Source organism: Globicephala melas, chromosome 1 (genome assembly GCF_963455315.2).
Source record: "Globicephala melas chromosome 1, mGloMel1.2, whole genome shotgun sequence".
In the NCBI taxonomy this organism is placed as follows: domain Eukaryota; kingdom Metazoa; phylum Chordata; class Mammalia; order Artiodactyla; family Delphinidae; genus Globicephala; species Globicephala melas.
This window is the reverse complement of record NC_083314.1, coordinates 1832135-1854569: the sequence shown is the minus strand read 5'-3', so window position 1 is coordinate 1854569 and position 22435 is coordinate 1832135. Positions and strand designations below refer to the sequence as shown.

At 47.0% G+C, this 22435-nt stretch overlaps 1 protein-coding gene across 7 annotated transcripts; it reads right to left on the bottom strand.

The window, feature by feature from the left end:
* Positions 1-403: 403 nt before the first annotated feature.
* DDX59 (DEAD-box helicase 59) lies at positions 404-22178 on the bottom strand. 7 transcript variants are annotated; one of them, XM_060293482.1, is made up of 8 exons: positions 21609-21686; positions 20023-20843; positions 18780-18947; positions 15826-15915; positions 8268-8519; positions 6883-7035; positions 6240-6368; positions 404-1363 (listed from the first exon to the last, which is right to left on the bottom strand). In XM_060293482.1, the coding sequence occupies exons 2-8, from the start codon at positions 20830-20832 to the stop codon at positions 1100-1102; spliced, it is 1866 nt and encodes a 621-aa protein (XP_060149465.1). In that variant the 5' UTR covers positions 20833-20843; positions 21609-21686; the 3' UTR covers positions 404-1099. The 7 variants fall into 7 exon arrangements, with proteins under 7 accessions (XP_060149465.1, XP_030700164.2, XP_060149455.1 ...); XM_030844304.3 differs by having other exon boundaries at positions 21560-21627; XM_060293472.1 differs by lacking the exon at positions 21609-21686 and adding an exon at positions 21275-21553.
* Between the last annotated feature and the right edge of the window lie 257 nt (positions 22179-22435).

Sequence of the window (22435 nt, the reverse complement as noted above, 5' to 3'; positions counted from 1 at the left end):
TTGTTTAAGTGTCAACATTTAAGTAACATACCTTCTAACTAACCCAGCTAAACCAATACTAATGGTTTTTAAAGAAATGAAAGGATTGCTGCATCAAAGCAAAATGCCCATCCTTCCTCCCAGTGTTTAAAATCATCAGCTGAGAGGTTTGGAAGCCTGAGCCCAGACGGGCCAGCACCTGCACGTGTTTCTCAGGCCGACCCTGGAGGCCACGTGTTTAAGCCGGTGACACCAAGAGATGGACGAACTCAGACCCAGAGGAGAGCTGCCAGTCCTGCCCTAAGTGAGAAATACATCTTGGTTTTGTTAAATTCCCCAGACTTTAAAGTTGGTTTATTATGCAGTCTGTAAGCTCTGAGGGCAGGCACAGTGTCCACTTGTGTCCTGAGCACTGAACAAACATCCAGAACATAGTGTGAGCTCAGGAAAGATGTGTGGAGTACACTAATACATCTTGTACACTTATTTTTTAAATAAGTCAACTGAATTAGCAAAGTGGCGTTAACATAAAACCATATATTGCTATGCAACATTCACATAAGTCGACATCATTTGATGAGCAGCCCACATCAGATGTAAAATAAATGTACGTTTATCTAGCCGAAAGGAAAACGGAGAGAGAAAATAGATATTTAATTAACATTTCTTCCAAAAGGGGCACTGACCATTTCTTCCATTTTTTATCATTTACTTTTCTGCTAATATTCATTGATTCAACAATAATCCAGGTGCCAATGTGCATGCAGCACAGTGGATATAAAACAGAAGAATCACCATCTGAGTCAGGATGTGTGGGTTTCTGGTTCTGATGATAGCTACAAGGAATCTTTATTGAAAAAAAAAAAAAAAGGACTTTTTCCAGAGAGAAGAAATTTTTACTTCATTTAGTAATTCACTTTCTGTTGTTTTTAATTTATGAAAATTAAAAAGGAAAATAAATACAATATTGCTGTATAAATTTGATAGTCTATTAAAACTTTTTACATCATGTTAACTTTTTGTTTCATGTGCATGTCACATTCATCAAACCATACAGGAATAATGTACAGAAATTTCACTGACAATATGCAATAAAAATTATTCAACGTGGTATCACAAATCATTTTTGAGAATTACTTTTATCATGTTTTCTAATAATGTCCATAAGATTAGCCCCCGTAACCAGATCATTCTGTGTCTGTTTATCCTTCTGCTGCTCCTTTCTCCTCTGGTCGTGAAGGTAAGGGGAATTTAACAACTGCGGGGGGAGAAGGGACCCTGTGGGTTTCACTCGTTTTGCAATATCCCAGAAGAGTCTTTTCGAGTTGTTATTGATGAAAGTAATCGCTGTTCCATTCTGACCTAACCTCCCCACTCTTCCAACCTGAAATGAAATGCAAAGGACGTTTTCAAAATGTTCACATAGAATCTTAACGGCTCTTGAAAGAAAACGAAGACTAGTATTTACAGAAGCTTCACTGAGATGAACATTTGTTCAGAGAGCATTTTTTGAGTTGTTCACCTCAATATACTTGTGAGATCAATTTAGTGGGCTGCCACTAGCACAGTGTTAAGGAAACAACCCAAATAGAAAATAAAAATAAGAAAAGTGAGTATTGTTTGTGAAACTTGTGTTTCAGTTATGCGCGTGTGTGCATGTTTGTATGTACGTGTAGGGGGTAAGGAGGCAAAGATATTTCTTATTGTGAGTGGGTTAAGGTAGAAACTTTTTGAAAGCTATTGCATTAAGAGCAAAAGGACTGTATCTCTTTTATAGTACTTAAGTGCCTTGAAATGTGAGACTGAGGCAAGTCCATTTATGCATAAAGTTATTTCTCATTTTGACAGAGTTAAACAGACACAAATTTGTGGAGACCCTGTGAGAAGGAACAAAATGTGTCTCCAAATACACTGAGAAACTCTTCAGAAGGGAGTGAAATACACAATCATGGTCAATTTCTGCTCCTTAATTGAAACGTAGAACTTAAAGTATACTCAGATTATCTAAATGAATAGATAGTTCCCGCCAACAGACAGAACGTTCTTAACGCTGTAAAAGAAGAAACTTCTAAAAAAGCTGGAAGGGGTGGCCTGCAGAGAATGAGACTGGGGAGAAATAAGGGGGAGATGCTGTTTTTCAGTATCAGCTTTTGTTTTTACCTGATTTATTTACCTTACTGAGTTGTTTCAATAAAACTAAAAATTAATACCTGCAACTCACAGAATGGGAGAAAATATCTGCAAATCATGTTTCTGATAAGGGTCTCTAGAACATATAAAGAACTTTTACAACTCAAAAGGACAACCCAATTTAAAAGCAAAGGATTTAAGCAGACATTCCTCCAAAGGTATACAAGTGGCCAATGAGTACATGAAATGATGTGCAGCGTCATTAGTCATTAGGGAAAGGCAAATCCAAAACACTTCATATCCATGAACCTGGCTATAATAAAAAAAAGAATGTAAATGTCAATGAGAATATGGAGAAAATGGAACACTTATACTTTGCTGGTGGGAATGTATAATATGAAGCTACATGGGAAAACAGTCTGGTGGTTCCCCAAGATGTTCAACATGGACCCAGCAATTCCATTCCTACGTTTATGTCCAACAGAAATGAAAACACATGTCCACACAAAAACATGGCCTTGGGCGTTCACAGCATTATTCATAGTAGCCACAAAGTGGAAACAACCTAAATGTCTAGCAACCAATGAATGCATGGACAAATATGGTGTATCCTTACAATGGGATATTATCTGTCAATAAAACACTACAACAACGTGTGGACCTTGAAAACATTATGCTAAGTGAAAGAAGCAAGTCACAAAAGACCACATACTGTATGATTCCATTTACATGAAATGTCCAGAAGACATAAATCTACCGAGTACAGTTGCGGTTGCCTGAGAATGAGGGTGTGTGCATGTGATGAGGAACTGGGGTGACTGCGGAGGGGCAAGGGGTTTCTTTTGGGGGCGATGAAAATTTTCTAAAATCAATTATACGGATGGCTGCACCACTCTATGAATATATTAAAAACCAATGAACTGTACACTTTAAATTGGCAAATTGTATAGCATGTGGATTACATCTGAGATGTAATTTATACTAGATATGTTATACTGAGATAAAAAGCAGTTAAAAATTAACTACAATGGTCTCCAAATTCTAAAAGATAGCTAGGAAGTTCCCTGGCGGTCCAGTGGTTAGGACCCGGAGCTTTCACTGCTGTGGGCCTGGGTTCAATCCCTGGTCGGGGAACTAAGATCCCACAAAGCCACGCAGCCCGGCCAAAGACAGCTAATGTTAACAATACAAATTATTTCTCCAGAAGCTTACCACCCCTGAAATTAAAAATTAGACACGTGGGAATACTGACTATAATTTTAAATACCCATATCATTTAACCCAGCAGTTCTCCCACTAGGAATTTCTCTTACAGATGCACCTGCAGGAGAGGCCCAGGGAGCTGTGTATACAGGTGTTCACTGCAGCATTAATAACAAAACACTGGAAACATCTGATTGTCCAGCAATGAAGGATTCGTTAAATAAATTACAGGACATCCATATAATACATTCCCATGCAGCCACGAAAATAGAACGAGGCAGATTCAACAAGTAAAAACATTTAAAGAGCTTAGAACAGTGCCTAGCATTAGGCTAAGCACTCAGTACATATTAACACTTACTAAACGGCACCCAGTGTGTGTGCTGATAAGGAAAACTGTCTAAGGTCTCTTTAATAAAGAAAGAAGGCACAGACAGACGAATGCATAAAGAAGATGTGGTATAAATACACAACGGAATACTACTCAGCCATAAAAAAGAATGAAGTAATGCCATTTGCAGCAACATGGATGGACCTAGAGAGATCATCATACTAAGTAAGTCAGACAGAGAAAGACAAATGTCATATGATGTCACTCGTATGTGGAATCTAAAACAAAACAAAAAAATACAAATGAATTTATTTCCAAAACAGAGAGACTCACAGACATAGAAAACAAACTTATGGTTACTAAAGGGGAAAGGGGGAGTGGGAGGAGGGATAAATTAGGAGTTTGGGATTAACAGATACTCACTACTATATATAAAATAAATAAAAAACAAGGACCTACTATATAGCACACAGAACTCTAATCAATATTAGGTAATAACCTGTAAGGGAAAACAATCTGAAGAATATATTATTTACACACACACACACACACACACACACACACACACACACACACACATATAGAGCTGAATCGCTGTGCTGCAGACCTAAACTAACATGATATTGTTAATCAACTATACTTCAATAAAATAAATATATTTCCTCGTTAAAAAAAAAAAAGAAAGAAGGCACAGAATAGAGGGTATAATATGGTCCCATTTATGTGGAAGGTGTGACAGGGTATGCACATCACATCTGTTTATATGCACACACGCATGCATTTACCGTTTCTGCAGTGTTAACTGGGGGAACCACCCAAAGGTAGGAGGGCTTCCTTGAAAAGACTTACCTTTCACTTTATATCTTTCGTTATTCGCGTTGCTTTGTTATCGTGTGTATGTGTACTTTGATGATTGAAACAAACAAAAAAACACCCAAATACAGAACTAGAAAAGCAGAAGGACCTGTGGCCCCTCTGAGGAGAGGCACGCAGCTCTGCACCTGTCAGCATCCCCGAGGCACGCTGCCTGTATTACAGTGGGTGCAGCGTGGTAACTGCCAGCCACAGGGCTGGCCTGGGGAGAGCAAGAGACGGGTACATAGGTATAACCAGCATGTTCCATGTAACAAGCAAAGAAGCTTCTTAAGTATTTTAATACTCGAGACAGATTTCTGGCCGAAATTATTATTTTTTTCTTTTTAATTAATTAATTAATTTATTTTTGGCTGCGTCGGGTCTTCGTTGCTGCATGCAGGCTTTCTCTAGTTGCAGCGAGGGGGGCTACTCTTCGTTGAGGTGTGCAGGCTTCTCATCGCGGTGTCTTCTCTTGTTGCAGAGCACGGGCTCAGTAGTTGTGGCTCGCGGGCTTAGTTGCTTCGCAGCACGTGGGATCTTCCCAGGCCAGGGCCCTAACCCGAGTCCCCTGCACCGGCAGGCGGATTCTCAACCACTGCGCCACCAGGGAAGTCCCATCCAGCCAAAATCATTAAATTGAAAGTTTGGGGCTTCCCTGGTGGCGCAGTGGTTGAGAGTCCGCCTGCCGATGCAGGGGACACGGGTTCGTGCCCTGGTCCAGGAAGATCCCACATGCCGCGGAGCGGCTGGGCCCGCGAGCCATGGCCGCTGAGCCTGCGCGTCCGGAGCCTGTGCTCCGCGATGGGAGAGGCCACAACAGTGAGAGGCCCGCGTACCGCAAAAAAAAAAAAAAAAAAAAAAAATTGAAAGTTTGGAAGAAAATAAAGTTTAGTTACGTGAACAGTCAGCTCCTGTGGAATAGTCAAATCCCTGAGGCATGGGTAAATGAGGTGGTACCAAAAAAAAAAAAAGAAAGAAAGAAAGGAAAAAAGAGAGAGAGCGAGAAGGAGGGAGAGAGAGAGCAGACTGCTAGATTATTAAGTCTTATGAAAAATAAAGCAACAACTCAGTAAGGGCGCTACAGGCATTTCAGTGGGCAACTTCAGTAAATGTGACATTCAGAGGTGATTCTAAGAACATCAGAGAAAGGCTTTACTTGAAGAGTCTGTAAGTGATGCCGGAGAAGGAAGACAGGTAGCGGTCAGTGAGATAACGTGGCGCTCAGAGAGGCTTTATTTCTGAGAGAAAGAAGAGCTGCTGTTATCTCTGGCAGCAAAGGAAAGGAACCAAACTCTGAAAGGTGAAAGTCTAGAGCGAATAAGGGTATGAAGAGGAGATGAAGACATGATTCCTAAAAAAACAAACACTTCAGCAGATCGACTTTATTCTGGCCAGATGCAGCAACTTAAAACAACCTTTTTACACAAAGCCCTCTTTTTCTGCTTATAAAAGCCATTTAATATACTCACTGAAGAAAACAAAAAATAGAAAGAAAATTAAACTACACCAAAAGCTAATCACTTAAATTTTTTAAATAAATGTTTTAGTTTTTTATTTCCAACTGATTTTTAATGCATTCTACACATCCATATCGTTGTGAAAAACATAATTTAGTTTATATATTTTAAAAGCAAAAATACATGCAGTTTTATGCCCTGCTTTCTTTTAACTTACCATTATAACGACAATGCCTTGCATAAGAAAATTCATGAGCAGAACGGTGGTAACATATAAAATCTACCTGATGCACGTACTCATCCATGCTGGGAGGCATGTCGAAATTGACAACCAGCTTGACGCTGACCAAGTCCAGGCCTCTTCCTAGGACCCCCGTGCTCACGACAACTTCATAGTCTCCTTCAAGTAAACCCTTTCCAAAACAGCAACAAAATTCATTATTGAGGATTTTTCTTGAGTGGTTTTCTGTCGTTCAGATTATCCTTTCTTTTCTCAACACTTTCTTCAACACTGGTGTTGCGATACCTTCGCAGTAAGTATAGGTCTTAGTACATCTGAGAGACATATGTAGCTTAAAGGCCTTCCGACCCCAACCCCCAATTTTTTCCAATAATTTATTCACGCAAACCTTTTCCAAAGGTGAACTACTCTATGCCTCAGTCCAAAGTGACCTGATTTCAGAAATGGCGGATTCTGAATGATTAATCTATTTAGTAGACAATCCCTAGGGGACAAGCTTATTGCTCCCAAAACACAGAAGCCTGAGCGAGAGAAACAATTAACTTCACACTGCTGTGTGCCTGAAGTTCTCAGGGTCATTAAAAAAAAAGGTCTGCTTTAAAAAGCAGCAGATAATATGGTATCTCTTGAAAATGAGGCAAAACAGATTTACAGGAAAGAGAAGACAACAGAACGCTGGGTGTCACCTTCAGTATGTTTTTCCTTTCCGGCTGTGACTTTTCCGAGTGCACAGAGGTGCTTTTCAGACCTGTGATTTTCTGAACGGCCTCGCTCAACAGATCTGCTCCTAGTTTGCAGTCCACAAATACTAACACTGGAGGCTTAAAGAGTTTCTTATCCTGAAACATTAAAAACACATATTTAAAATTATTGCTATAACATAATTTACAATGGGACGTTCTTCTGAGAGCTTTAGTATAAGCTAGTTATCAACAGGTTTACCAACACTGCTAAGAGGGAAAAAAGGCACATTCTATTAAAATGAGTGTTTTCTTTAAAATATGCACAAACAGAAGGCAAACAGTGTACGTCCTTCACGCTTCTGCATCACCTCATGAAAACTGCAGAAATGATTTTAAGTGCAATTTAAAATTTCCAAAATTGTTCGTAAGTCAAAATAAACCATATTTAACGTAATACTGTATTTTTAACAACTACGCTTATACATACCACCCACTTAACAAATTTCTGCTTAAACCAGTTACTGTTAAAAAAATTCTATTTCTCAAGGACAGAACAGCCAAGAAAGAACTTGTCTTTACCTTATATATAAAACTACTAAAAATTTTTGAAACAAAAAAAATATTCTTTGGGAATAACCTTGATATTTAAATATCTTTCTATAATAATGCGAAAAAAACCAACCTCGCGTCTATACTGCATGTTTTCACAAATAAAAATTTACTTGAACCCTAAAGAATTCTGAAGTAAGCAAAGCAATTTATTATTAAACATCTACAGCAGGTTCCCCTGAAGCTGCATCTAAAAAGCACTCTCTCGAGAACTGTGCAGACTGCTTCTCTGGTGGCCCAGTGGTTAAGAATCCTCCTGCCAAGGCAGGGGACACGGGTTCGAGCCCTGGTCTGGGAAGATCCCACATGCCGCGGAGCAACTAAACCCATGCACCACAACTACTGAGCCTGCGCTCTAAAGCCTGCGAGCCACAACTACTGAGTCTGTGTGCCACAACTACTGAAGCCTGCTCACCTAGTGCCCGTGCTCCAACAAGAGAAGCCACTGCAATGAGACGCTTGCACGCTGCGACAAAGAGTAGCCCCCGCTCGCCACAACTAGAGAAAGCTTGCGCACAGCAATGAAGACCCAACACAGCCAAAAATAAATAAATAAAATAATAAATAAATTTATTTAAAAAAAAAAAAAGAACTGTGGAGACTTCCCTGGTGGTCCAGTGGTTAGGACTCCATGCTTTCACTGCAAAAGGCCCGGGTTCAATCCCTGTTCGGGGAACTAAGATGCCACAAGCCATGTGGCCAAAAAAAGCAAAAAAACAAAAAACTGTGAAAAATGCAAGTGCAATCTACAAAGCAGGGCTGACCGCTTTACCACTCACATTCAAGATTTCAAACAGTTTCTTCTTTTTGGCTGGTTCTTCCACCCATAACACAATCTGGCGCACGTTGGAGCAGGGCAGGTTCTTCTCCCCAGTGATGATTCTCACGGGGTCGCGCAGAAGCTGGCTTGCGAGCTGCTCTATGCTGGCTGGAATCGTGGCCGAAGCCAAAAGGGTCTGACAGTCACGAGGCACATTTTCCAAAACGTCAAGCACTTGCTGTTGAAAGCCCATCTTTAACATGGTATCAGCCTAAACAAAATCATTGTAAAGTTAGTCCTACACGAAAACCCAGGGCCACCCCAGAAAAAAACCGGATACAATTAAGAACGTAAAAAACTTAAAACTCTTTACACGGAAAAATACACCACAATGTCAAAAGCCAAAGGATTAACTGGGAAAAAAATATATTTATATAAAACTACATATTGTGTAACTACGTTTATAATGATATACAAAGATTTTTACTATGGCATTAGTAATAGTGGCCAACCCCCCCCCCCCACCATATACAGCCTAAATATCCAACAGGAGGAGACTTGGTAAGTAAATTATGGTAGACCCATACCATACAACACGGTGCTAGCATGAAAAATGACCAGAGAGCCTTTTATCCCTGCTAGGAGAAAAGAAGCAAAATAGAGAACACTATGTATAACATGAGACCATTTGTGTATATACTCAGGAAAGTTAATTGCTAACTCTGGAGAGAAGACCTGTGAGCTGGGGGGGGGGAACAGTTTTATTCTTCATTTTATAGCTTTTCGCAAAGTTTGATCTTTTTTTTCTTTTTTTCGGCCACACCGTGCAGCATGTGGGATCCCAGTTCCCCAACCAGGGACTGAACCTGCACTCCCTGCATCAGAAGCACAGAGTTTTAACCACTGGACCACCAGGGAAGTTCTTGAATTTTTTTTTTTTTTTTTACCATGAACATATATTTATAATAAAATATGATTTTAAATAAACAAAAAAAATTTAATTTGGGGGTTTTCACTTCTGTATATACCTCTGCATTGCTGGTTTCTAAAAACAATGAGGGACTTCCCTGGTGGTCCAGTGGTTAAGAATCCGCCTTCCAACACAGGGAACGAGGTTTCAATCCCTGGTCTGGGAACTAAGATCCCAAATGCCGCGGGGGCCCGCGTGCCGCAACTACTGAGCCCGTGAGCCGCAACTACAGAGCCCACGTGTTCTGGAGCCCGCACACCACAACTACAGAGCCCACACGCTCTGGAGCCTGTGTGCCACAACTAGAGAGAAGCCTGTGCGCTACAACGAAAGATCCCGCATGCTGCAACTAAGACCCAACGCAGCCAAAAATAAATAAACATTAAAAAAAATAAAAACAGGGGCTTCCCTAGTGGCGCAGTGGTTGAGAGTCCGCCTGCCGATGCAGGGGACACGGGTTCGTGCCCCGGTCCGGGAAGATCTCACATGCCGCGGAGCAGCTGGGCCTGTGAGCTGTGGCCGCTGAGCCTGCGCGTCTGGAGCCTGTGCTCCACAACGGGAGAGGCCACGGCAGTGAGAGGCCCGCGTACCACAAAAAAAAATAAATAAAGAAAAAAAATAAGAAAAGTTAAGGCTATCTTGATTTTCAAATATAATCTGGGTGTCTATAATTTTGGAAAATAAGACATTGAATTGTTTTAGTGTCCACTAATGTGCTGTCAGTTAGACTGAAGCTTGATCCCTTGTTTTAATATTATTCACTCTATGACATTTAAAAAATATGAAATTATCATGATGGTCTGGGTTTGATCCTGGCTCTACCTATGACCTCAAGCAAGTTAATGAAGAGCTTTAAGCCTTAGTTTTTCCCTTTATAAATGGAAATGATAATAGTAACTACCTCCTGGGGCTGTGATGAGGATTAAAGAGATAAAGTATATAAAGTACCAGCAAGGTCCTTCTCAGTGTTTCAACTAACTAGCAGACAGAGAGAACACACACCCACAGTGTGTCTGCAAACATCCCCACGTGCCTCAGTAATCTCACTAAGCCCCATTCATCTCAGTAGATGGCCTTGCTTCTCCTGGTTCAGAAAAAATAAGACCATGAGAAATAAATTCCTTCAGTTTCTCTTCTCACCCAAACTTCCTGGAAGAGTCCTCCAGCCCTGCGGTCTCTCTCCCCCGCCTCCCCGCCCTCCCCCCACTGTCCGGTCCAGGGCTCACCTCCCGCCCCTCACCGGCTCCTTCAGGTCTTCAATCACTCCCCAGGTGCCACATTCAACAGCCATTTTTACGTCTTTGTCTAACTCTTTTTAAGATGCAATTATTATTATTATTTTATTTAAAGAGTATGCTGCTTTCTTTTTTAAAAAAAGTATTTATTTATTATTTATTTTTGGCTGTGTTGGGTCTTCGTTTCTGTGCAAGGGCTTTCTCTAGTTGTGGCAAGCAGGGGCCACTCTTCATCGCGATGCGCGGGCCTCTCACTATGGCGGCCTCTCGTTGCGGAGCACAGGCTCCAGATGCGCAGGCTCAGTAGTTGTGGCTCATGGGCCTAGTTGCTCCGCGGCATGTGGGATCTTCCCAGATCAGGGCTCGAACCCCTGTCCCCTGCATTGGCAGGCAGATTCTCAACCACTGCGCCACCAGGGAAGCCCTATTATTAGTTTTAAATACTAGAAGTAATAACGCGCTCACTGTAGAAAACTTGGTAAACAAAACAAAGTAGAGAAAACCAAACTCGTCCATCATCCCACTACCCAGACACCAGCACTGCCTCACTTACTATCCATGTCCTAATTGTGTCTGGAAACCCTCCCCCCGCTCCCTACAGCCACCACCCTGGCTCAAGCCCTCCCCCCTCCCTCCTGGGAACCAGCCTGCTTGCTCAAAGGCTATTCTCCACGTGGAGAATATGAGTCTGAGTATAATACACTCAGGCTTAAAATCCTTTAAAGTTTCCCAGTGTCTACAGAATAATGTCTGAATTCTCAAGGCCAGGAGAAAATGAAAAAGAAATACAATGACTATGGTTATTTCAATGGGAATATGGGTGTTTTTCCTCCTGTTTCTAACTTCTCTTTAATGTACGTGGATTACTCATAGAATACAGTTGTTATTCAAACTGCAGAATGGGCCATGAAGATCATTTTTTAAAACCACAAAATAGGACAGAATAAAACATATGAGAATAGAGAAATCACAGGTCACAAGGGTAAGTATTGTTTCATGAAAGTTCTGTTTCATTTACACACACACACACACACACACACACATACACACACACCCCTACCTAAACAATATTTATGACTGGTTCCCATCTAAACTGCACTTTTTGAAAGCCATTATCAATCAGACCTTGGGAAAATCTTACTCTTTCTACACCTCAGTTTCCATTTATAAACCTATTTCCTACCCACCTTAGAGGGATGTTAACAGATTAAAATGTGGGGGAACATGTACCTTAAAAAACCTCTTAGAATTAAAAGCACTACTTAAATTTAAGGTGATTCAAATAGTAGAGCCACTCACAATGAACACAAGGCTACTCTGAAAATCTCAGAGTCCCCGGGGGGAGACGGCACTTGGATACAGAGTAAGCATTAATAAGGTAAGAGGTGAACGTAGGTGTCCCCTAATTAAACAGCAAAACTGGCCTAATTTTCTGGGGACTGTTCTTGGTGTCACCTGCATTTCTTCACTGCTCGTGATGTCCTTAATCCCAGACAATCTGACTTCCATCTCTGCCACCAAAACTTCACTCCTGAGGGTCCCCAGGCTAAACATTCACTCCACTCAGCAAACCTTAACTCGTAGCCAACGGTGGCTGACAGTCCCCATTCGATGGGCATTTACTGGACGCTGGGCACCTTTCAAGGGAGCATGGTGGGAGGTGGGCACCATCGCGACCCCGCTTTACAGATGTGGAAACTGAGGCACATGACACAGTGCCCTACGATGTGGTGGAGCTGGGCTGTGGACTGGGGACCACTGTCTCCAAACCTACGTCATGAACACCAAGCTCAATGCTGTGTGCTCGACGGTGAGGACACGGAAGGAGACCCTACCTTTCCAGAATTGATGGTCCAGAAGGGAAACTTACTATGTTCGTATCCTCGAAACATGATACAGTTAAATGACAGCACGGCACATCCTGACCAGCACTTCCTCAAGCCCTGGTCTTCCTTCCCTCCCTGGCTCTCCTTTTTCAGACAATTTCTGTACGTCAATGAGCCGGTGGGCTACGTCCCAGGCTCCCTCGGTCTCAACCCATGCTCTCTCTCCAGGAAGCTCAACAAGTTCCAGGGCTCTGTGCACCACGGACACGTCAAAGATGCCGCAAACCTCACTCGGGGCCATAACCGCCTCCCTGGACTCAAGTGGTGGAGACTCACTGCCCACTCCGTGGCCCCAGCTGGACCTCAAGGCCCCTGGAATTTAACATGTTCAAAACAGACCGTCTCTCCCACTGCCAGACCCAGTCCTACTCCAGCAGCATCTCGGGAGACGGCACCGTCCGGCACCTCTGTTTCGTCTCTCATCATCATCACCCCACCTCCGATCCATCAGCAGCCCCGCAGACTCCGCTGACGTCCGTGCGGACCCGACTCCCGCCTCGGCCGACCAGAACCCGCTCACCTCAGGCAAGGAGACAGATGCCCGAGGACGTGTCACAGGTGCTCCTCCTTGGCCCAAGCCTCCCGAGACCTCCCATCACTCCAGGAGGGCGCCCGCCCGGCCCGGCCTCCCCCTCGCCCCTCCTGCAAGCCCGTCTCCCTCCCCAGACCTGCCCCACTCGCCACTTGTCCTCACCTGTCCCCCTGTGGCCGGCGGCCCTTCTCCCACTCGGAGTCCTTCCTCCAGACGGATCTCTGTGTGGCAGCTGCTGCTCTTCAGCCCCCCAGAGGCCCCTCCCACCTGAGGGGCCCCCTCTCCTCGGGCGCCTCTGTCCCGTCACCTTGTGTACACGCCTGTGTCACAGCTCACCTCGCTTTCCATCACATCCTCACAACCAAGAACAAAGGCTAGCACGGGAAAAGCCCTAATGGATTTGACAGATAAGCATTCATTATTCTCAGCACCGTACGTCAGCAGGTAGGACGGTCCGTGTGCCCCAAGCCTCCCTAAAGGGAAGCAGTACAAACATTCCTGGACTCCACCCGACCCACGGAACCAGATCATCCAAGCACGAGCTCTGGTTCTCCATCTCAGCCACCGGGGAAACGGCAAACAGTGCGCCTGGTCGCAGGGTGGAGCAGGGACGGTCTGCGCACGGGTCCCCGGAGCAGAGACGAGGGGGCCTGAGGTCTGCAGGGCGGCTCCAGAGGGAAGGTTCTGAGTCATGGACACGGAACGAAGGAAGAGCAGGCGGAGGGGGTGGGAGAGAATCCTCGGGACACGGGGGACGCAGAGGGTGGCAGCAGATTTTCCTAATCTTAAAGGACTGTCAGACTTCCGGCCTGACCATTCCTGTGTCCGGCCCCCTCCCCCCGCCCCCGAACAGTGGCCCCTCTCCCCAGGGACATCATTTGTTCCCGGTTTCCTCTGGGCTCTCAGACCACCTCTCTGTTCACTGACTTGTCTTCAGCTGCAGAAGGCAGAGCCTCAGCCCACTGCTCGTCTCTCTCAACTTCCTCCTTAGAGAAGCCAGCACGTCCCGCGGACTCTCACGCATGGGTCTGGTACCTGCCCCTTCATCCAGCACCAACTCGAGTGTGTCTACCAGGCCCCAGCCCGTTCCCGTGGGCCCTAAATCAAGGCACACCCCACCCACCTTCGTCCTCCCGCGTGTCCGGTCATCACGCGACCCGTAAGTGATTCCCTGTGACCCTCAGGCGAACCCCGACGCCTGCCTCCATTCCGTCCCCGACCCTCCCCCCTCTTCTGGGCCGATGGCTGGCTTTCTTCTTCCTCCTCTAATTCCCCAGCATGGGCAGCAGACCTCGTCAACCACCAATTCCCACGTGGCACACCCGCCCGTCTCTCCCGCCAGCCCCGCACACGTGCACTGCACCCGACAGAGTCTGCTCGCCTTGGTCTCTTCACCTGGGACACTGGATGCATCCTCTACTCTTCTAAATCCTTTTCCCTCTTCCGAGGCTCAGGTCAAGTCCCGTGACCTCTGAGAAGCCAACACGCCGACCCTCTCATTTCTCCTCCTGAACCCTGAGCACATACACGGTCCTACTGACAGCTTGCATCGGGGGAGGGCAAACCTCGGCTCTCCGGACGAATTCAGACCTTCGCCTGCTCTTGTAAACAGGGCACCTTGTAGGCTTGGAGGGTGTTTACAGCTTCTTTGTGACGCCACCCATCTCACCCAGGGCTCGTCCCCTGCACCCAAAGAGCACCTCTGTGCTGACTTCAGTTTCAGTATGTGACCGATTATGCTGTTGACCGGCTCCTCTCCCCTGACCACACAGGAGCCACGTCCCCAGTCACCGAAGAGCTGGGCATCGGTGCACTTCTGCCGGACAGCACTCCTCGGGCACCATCACCTTGAGCGCAGCCCTGGGGTGCCCCGGACACCTTGTTAATGTAAGAAAACGAAAATGCTCTGAAGAGAGGGGGGCATGAATGAATTCTCTACTAGGATCATCCTCTGGCTCATGAGACGGGGAGGGGAAACCTAAGGACATGGGCTTATCCACAGGGGAAACCCAGCCACATGTTCAGGGTGGCAGCAAGGACGAGAATCCAATGCAACACATCAGGTCCCCCAAAGGCCGGGCCAGGAAAACGCTGACTTAGCAGCACTTTCTAAAGGACTGGATCTTATTTTACATTTATACGGGACTTTTCAGTGCGAGACGTTTTCACAACCACTACTCTTCCTTGCTACGACTCTGGAAAATGAAATGACTTGCCCAAGGTCTCACAGCAGGCGCAGTACAGGCTCAAACCCCCGTCTTCTGGGTCTTGGCTGTGTTGTGGCCAAGGCTGTCCCGAGGCTACTCCCTGGTGCCACAGACGCAGGCCAGGTTGCTGTCACTGGTCGGCACTGATCACTGCTGGGTAAGCCCAAGGCTCTGCCCCGTCACAGCCAGCAGGACGAGCATGCAGGCAGGACAGCCGTGCCCCCCACCCTGTCCCGTTGGTACGTGCTGGATTACCATCAAATAATAACACATTCACTTCTTATTAAGCAAGCCCAAAGTACAAAAATGCCTATTTGCTATATGCAACACAGAAACCACAACCACAGACACCTGCGTCCACATAGAAAAAAGTAAAGAACCTCCTCCAACTAAGCATCATTAGCTACTTCCAAAATTCCCACTGAGTTACTGGCCACTGATTTCTTTCTTTTTTCTGTAGACAAATGACACCCAGCATGTTTAAAAAACTTAACACTTGAGAATACAGTATGCCTGTTAAGTTTACATTTTCAATCAATTAGGACAAGACAGTGGTGGTTTAATTTCAGTTTAGCTGCAGTGCTACACAAGAACCAGCTTAAGAACCACTATTGCCAATTAAAAAAAAATCCCTGAATTGTTTTCCATTGGGAGAGAAAATGCCTGAAAATATACAATGCAATTATATAACTATAACGCGCTTTTCACAGATTATATAAAACTCTGTTTTTAAACACCACTACTTACTTCATCCACTACTACAATTTTTATACCGCCAAGTTCTACAGCGCTCTGCTTTATTATATCCAGAAGTCGCCCAGGAGTTGCTATGATAACCTGAACGAAAGAGAAAAGGCAAATTAGAAAGTTCGATCGCGTTCATTCACTCACGTATTCCTTCATTCTACACTTACTGAGTGGCCAATGCATGCCAGACTCTGGTGTAAGTACTCGGAACTCGATGATGAGTAAGTCAGACTTGGTCTCTGCTCTCGTGAAAGTCATGACACTAAGGAAGAAACAGAGCCAACACGTGCTCACGAGAATCACGACAGGGTGTTATCAACGGAGGGATGTACTCAGTGCTGCTAAAACACAAGCCAACACCCACGGGAGTAGTGGGAGTGAGCACGACCGGCAGGTCCAGGGAGAGGGAAGGGCATCGTGACCGGTGAGCTCGGAGGCGGGGAGGCTGGCGTGGGTGGAGGGGGGAGAAGGCAGCTGAGGCCTGAGAACCTGGCAGGGCCCACGCTGGGAGGGTCTTACGAGCACACTCACCGCTATCTGGCTCCGTGAACAAGTGCAAACCCCTTGCCCTCTCTGGGCCTGCTATTTCACTTTTAAATTACGAGGCTGGGTACAATGAACTCTAAGGTCACTCAAGGGTCTTAACAGTTTTATCATGTATTAGCTGAAGTTGTGGTTAAAAGTAGAGGCTTAGTGAAACTTCAGCAGGAATCGTGGCTTCAGCATTTAATAATGGTGTGAGTCTCTGTTCTCTCGTCGTAAGATGGAAATGCTGAAAACTATCGTGGGGATTATATGAGACAGTGTCGGGATAACTCTGGTGGAGTTACAAATGACCTCCTATGTTCAGCTGTACCCACTTTTCCAGTCTACACCCGCACAGTGGTAACATCGCCGCGGATGATAAAAGGTCTGTATCCCCAGAACACAGGGTTTGGCGTGGGTACTTCAGACATCCACAGATATCAAGTCAATTTTAATTACTTTGACTTGAGTTCACTCCTTCTCTTCCGTTTTCCCCTCTGATGGTTTGGAAGTTATCAACTTTTTTCATTCTTTGAGTGCTTCGCCTTGAATGTCAACAAAGCTATAACTTAATATAAAGTTAACCGGCACTTTTAGCTTGTTCTTGAAAGATCCAGGGCGCTGCTTTACGGCGATCGCATCTCGCCTGCCCTTACACGCTGTGGGATGGTATTCACCCCATTATTTTGAAACCACGGCTTGCTCCTGGTCACTGTTCGCTTGGCCTGTGTCTGTTTAGCTTCGCCCACACGCTTACTGCCGACTTTGCACCAGCTTCCCTTCCACCCCCCACCTTCCTCTCTGGAATCTTCTTTATCTGCAGAAGGGCTTCCTCCAGAAGTTCCTTTAGATGGTCCACTGGCAATACACTCTCTCGGTTTTGTTTATCTGAGTAGGTCTTCGTCTTGTCCTTACTCTTGAAATATAGCTCTGCCGAGCACACAGACGCTTCAGCTGCTTTTCCTCCCAGAGGGTAGGTGTCTGTGAGTCCTGGCCCGGGCGGCAGGGGGTGCGGCAGCCGGGCGAGGAGGGGTGAGGCCGTGTAGGGCAGAGTCCAGGGAGGAAGGCATCGCTGTGACGGAGGGACACTGGTGACATGCCGGGGGATGGGGCAGATAAATAACTACATAAAGGATAAGGGATGGCAGGTTTCTCATCGTCAGAGTTACCAACGTGGAAACAGAAAACGTAAAAGGAACCTTGTGATGAATGAGAACTGGAAATATCAACATGAACTCATGGTCTCGGATAGGCTGAGGTCCCAGAAGCAATGACAGTCCAACAGCAAGGAGCCCAGGTAGAGCCCAGGTCTCGGTTTCTGAAGACTATTCTCCACACCAAAGGAGCCAGGGCTCCGTGGAGAGAGTTCCAGGGCCGAGGCCAGGAAAGAACGAGGTAAGGACGGAACATCTTCTTTAGATGGAAAGTAAGAAAGTAGTCAAAGAATGACAAGGATATGATAAAAGGACACAGAAACCGACTGGAAGGTGCTTCCACTGGTCAAAGAGATTATACCCCTGTAAAAAAAACAGGGAGCCATGAGTCCGTACTGATACAAAAAAGTAAATAAGTGGAAAGTTTGGGGAAGCTCAATAAATTTACAACCTGAAAGTACTCCCCTTAAAATACTTATTCAACACAAAGGGTACAAACAAACTCTACAGTTTTAACTTGGCAGATAAAAGCACCAGTCAAAGGACAAATTGAAACTGTGCGCCACCTAGAAGGACATAATGGAAAGGAAAGCGTCTCTTCTGTGATGTCCTGTTAAAGAACTAAATTCAAGAGCCACAACTTGAATCTCATCAGTTCAGGGCTGTTCTTCCAGGTAAGCGGCTTATAATCCTTAAAAAGTGCCAAGATCCTGAGAAAAAAGGAAAGATCGGTTCCAAACTGAAGACACTGAGAGACATGACAGCTACAAGCAACAGAAGACTCTGAGCTTGACGGAAAACAGCTGACGGGACAACTAGCAAAACCTGAGTGGGGTCGGAAGCGTGACACCAATGTTAACGCATCCCAACAGACCAGCGTGAACTTCCTGGGTCTATAACTGGATTGTGATGATGAAGGACAATGTCCTTGTTTGTAGGAATCCCGCTCTAAAGTGTATCAGCCACGATCCTGAGGTAAGGCCCACCTTTCGGAGATTCATCTTCTCAGCCGTGAAAAGAGGGGGTACGCCACCCCACCTCCCAGAGCAAACGCAATGATTAAAGGTGGTAATGGCTGTGAGAACGTCCAACTGCGTTGGGAAAACAAAAGGCACCTCCCTAACCTGTGCTCCTGGCCTTCCCCACAGAAAGGCTCACATGGCAAGACTTTAAAGGCCACCTAAAATCACACTCTGAAGTTCCTCAGGGGGCGAAAACCCTTAGTTCCTGCATTGCTTAGGTCCTCTGCAAAGGCGTTCGGTCCAGGGAGCCCACCTGAACGCGCTGGCGCAAGCGATGGAGCTGCGGGGGGGCGGGCAGGCCCCCCACCAGGAGCGCGGTCCTCATGCGGGGCAGGCCGCTCATCAGTTCCTTGGCCTGCTGCTCTATCTGGATGGCCAGCTCCCGCGTGGGCGTGAGGATGAGCGCGGATGGCATCTTGCTCTGCAAAGATGTGAAACACACCAGCAGTGAGCTCTGCTGCTGTGGACGCAAGCCTCAAGGCAGCCCCAGGAGCACTTTTCTTTGAAAGTGGTCCCATCAGCCCACCGGCCTTCTGCTCAACTGCAGAATTCTCCTCCAAAACCAGCATAAATTGCACCCATTTCTCACATAACACAGACAGACAATGAAAGACCCCACCATCAGGACCAGGGAGAGGCGTCTGCCTCAATCACGGCGGGAAAACTGAAGCTTGGCTTCCCATCGACTGGCCTGTGCGACCTTCAGCCAGCCTCCTCGGAAGAGAAACCTGCTGGTTGCCCTGAAGATCTGGGTGAAGACTGGCATCCTACCCTCGACTTCCCCTCGGCGCTCTTGTAGATTCACTTCTTTCTTTGTCAGGAGACCTTACTTATACAAACATTCTATTTTGGTCTTCCGGTGAGTTTCGTCTATATTTTGAAAATCTAGTCTTTTATTTTTTTCTCACATTATCTTCTACTACGCTTTAGCGTTCCAAAATTTCCTCTATCTCTTCTCCCTTTGCCTACATTTCTCACTCCTTTCCCCCCTTGCCATCCTCCAAACCTCACAAACTCCCTAGTACTTGGCAAATAATTACTCAAAACGTCTGTTAAACTAATTATGTGCAGGAGTGCTTATAAACCAACGAGTAAGGCAAGGTGGTATCATTTTAAGATGAAACGCAGGTCACACTTAGCGGTATATTTTGAAACTCTACAATAGTGTTCTGACTTTGGTATCAGGTTTTTCAAAACACAAAATCGAAGCAGGCTAGATTGACACAAAAATCACAGCTCACCTGGTCAGCAGGATTTTCGCCCCAAACCCAAAGCCTGTTCCTTGAATAGAAAATGTGTTAAAAAGACAACACTTTGTAAGGAAAGCAATTTTTTAGACCTTCAATGAAGAGACTGGTTCAATATAATAAAATTTAGTTCCAGTGACTAAAGATCGAAGTACTTGGTTTCAGTTTGCAATTTTAACGTAGTTGAGGATGACGCTTGGTAAACACCTTGACTGTTCTTGAGGCTCATACAGGTGAGCTCTACCTTACCTGAAACAGAGCTCGCATGATGACGGGAAGCAGGAAGGCGGCCGTCTTCCCAGAGCCAGTGTCGGCGCTGGCCAGCACGTCTCGGCCCAGAAGCCCCAGGGGGACCATCTGCATCTGGATGGGGGTGGGGATCTCGTAGCCCGAGGTCTTCAGGTTGAGGTTTAAGGCCTCAGGGAAGCCGCAATGCTCAAAGTCAATGATGGGCCTGGGGATGCCTGGCCCTTGAACCACGATTCCCAGCTGCCGTCTGAGGTTTTCAATCTGGTCCTCCCGAAGGTTCGAGATGAAGGCGTGCTCGGTGTACACATACGAAGCAGGATGTGGAGCCGCTGGCTTAGAATCCGCTTTCTGTGGACCGCCCGGAGCTAACAGCGCCTCTGCTCCGCGCACCTGCAGAAGGTGTTTTGCTTTACACTCCAGGCTACACACGTCTTCATCCGTCTCATTGCAGATGTACTCTCCATAGCGCCCGCATACCACGCACACCGGCTCCCCGGGCTCGGCCTGGCGCTGCGTTTTGGAGAAGGACTTCACCGGCTCTTCGAGGAGATCGCTGTCCTGCGCCCGTTGCCCGGGTCCAGCCAGACCCCCCTCAGGCACCTGGCTGGCAGGCCCGGGGAGAGGGCACGGCTGGGCGCCGTGATGCGCCGCTAGTGCAGCTTCTTTGGTACCCGGGGCATCATCAGCTGGACCATCCCCGCCCGCACCCAGCTGGGGGTCTTCTGCTTCTGGTTTGACTTTCTTGGCTGCACAACTTCTACCATCATCGTCAGCATTCCGCCTGACTTTCAGGGATCTTGGAACGAACATCCTTCAATATTCTGTGGAAGAAATTATACACAGAGATTTATTTTACCCTCAATAAAGTCACAGATAAAGAACCCTAAGTTCATCATGTCCCCAGGTTTTGCTTCAAAAGAACAAAGAAGGCGATGCTCCCATCAAGCTTCCCTTCCGCCCCCGCCCGAGTCCGCCGGGTGAGGACAGTTCTGTCTGCATACACTGCACACGGCTTCACACCACTGACCTCCGTCTGTGGACTGACTTGCACTTTGACATACCAGACATCACAGAAATTCTGGGGTAAACCCTTCTGTTACACGTTCACAAACGAAAACACAAAAAGAAAAAGGTCTACTTCACAACTGGAGTCTTTAAAACGAAGCCACAAGATCACTAGTAACACGTGTGCAGCAGTTACTAGGTTCCAAGGTCAGAGCTGAGCGCGAAGTACACACGCGTGTTCTCTTACGTGGGGTCAGTTCTCACGGGGGACTCAGCACCTCGAGGCTGAGGGACTTGAAGCTCACACCTTCTCAGCGTGTGCAAGCCTCCAACCACAGCGCTTCCCATTTACAACCAAACAGGTTTTTGCAAAATGACAGCGTTTGGTAAACAGGCTTTAACCTAATTTGGGGGCTGCCAAATATGCTAAGAAACATTTTTCTCAAAACAAAAATTCTTAGGATACATTGCCAGATTCCATTTTTCCAGAAAAATTCCAACGAAATTACAAGTGAAGGTCTAGGGTTACCACCTCAAGTCCCCGAAAAGGTCAAGGGGGTGGGGGTGGGGGGCGGCTGTACTCGAGAGGGAGGAGCTCGAAACGCAGGTCCCCGCGACGGAACAGAGGCGGAGCTGGCGGGGCTGCAGACGCGTTGCTCCTGTTCGCGCCAACGCCCCTCCCCTCCCCCGGGCGTCGTCCCTCCCCCCTACGTCAACCCCCTCGTGCGTCGCCCGCTCCACCGCGGCTCCGCACGCAGAGGCGCGTGACGTCACGGCGCTGCCATGGCCCGGGCGGAGCGCGCTGGGCACGAGGCCGGAAGTTGGGGCGGTGACAGGGAGTGGGGGAGGGGACTGCGCAGGGGCCCGTCCCGCTGCCGCGGCTCGGCGCCCGGGTCCCGCACGAGAGGAGTAGGACCGGAGGCAGGCCCGAGCCGTGGGGCCGGGGGCACGCTCACCCGCGCGGACTGCGGCCGCGTCCGCTCCCTCTCGGGTGCAGCTCCCCCTTGAGGCGCTGGGCCGGGCTTCCGGCCGATGAGCCCGGCCACGCGGCCACGCGGCCACCCTGCCGCTGGGGAACCGTGCGGAGCGCAGATTCCACTTTTCCGGCTTTTGGGTTGCGCCGCTGCGCGCGGGGAAGGCGGGGCCCGACGGAGAGGCCGGAAGGGAGGGGGCGGGGGCGGGCAGTTCCGCGCGTTTTCCACGCCCCTTTCCCGGCTTCCGGCTGGTTGTAAATCCCGGAGACTGGTTGAAGCGGGAGGGTTCCGTGGGGAGGGCGGATGTGGGGATCCTCCTGGAAAAATTCGCGTAATCTAGTGGGCGGAGCTAGAGGAAAAGAGTCAAGGCGCCGGGAAAGGGGCGGGGGCGGGGACGGGGGTGGGAGTGGGGGGGTCGGCAAGCTTGGAGGCGG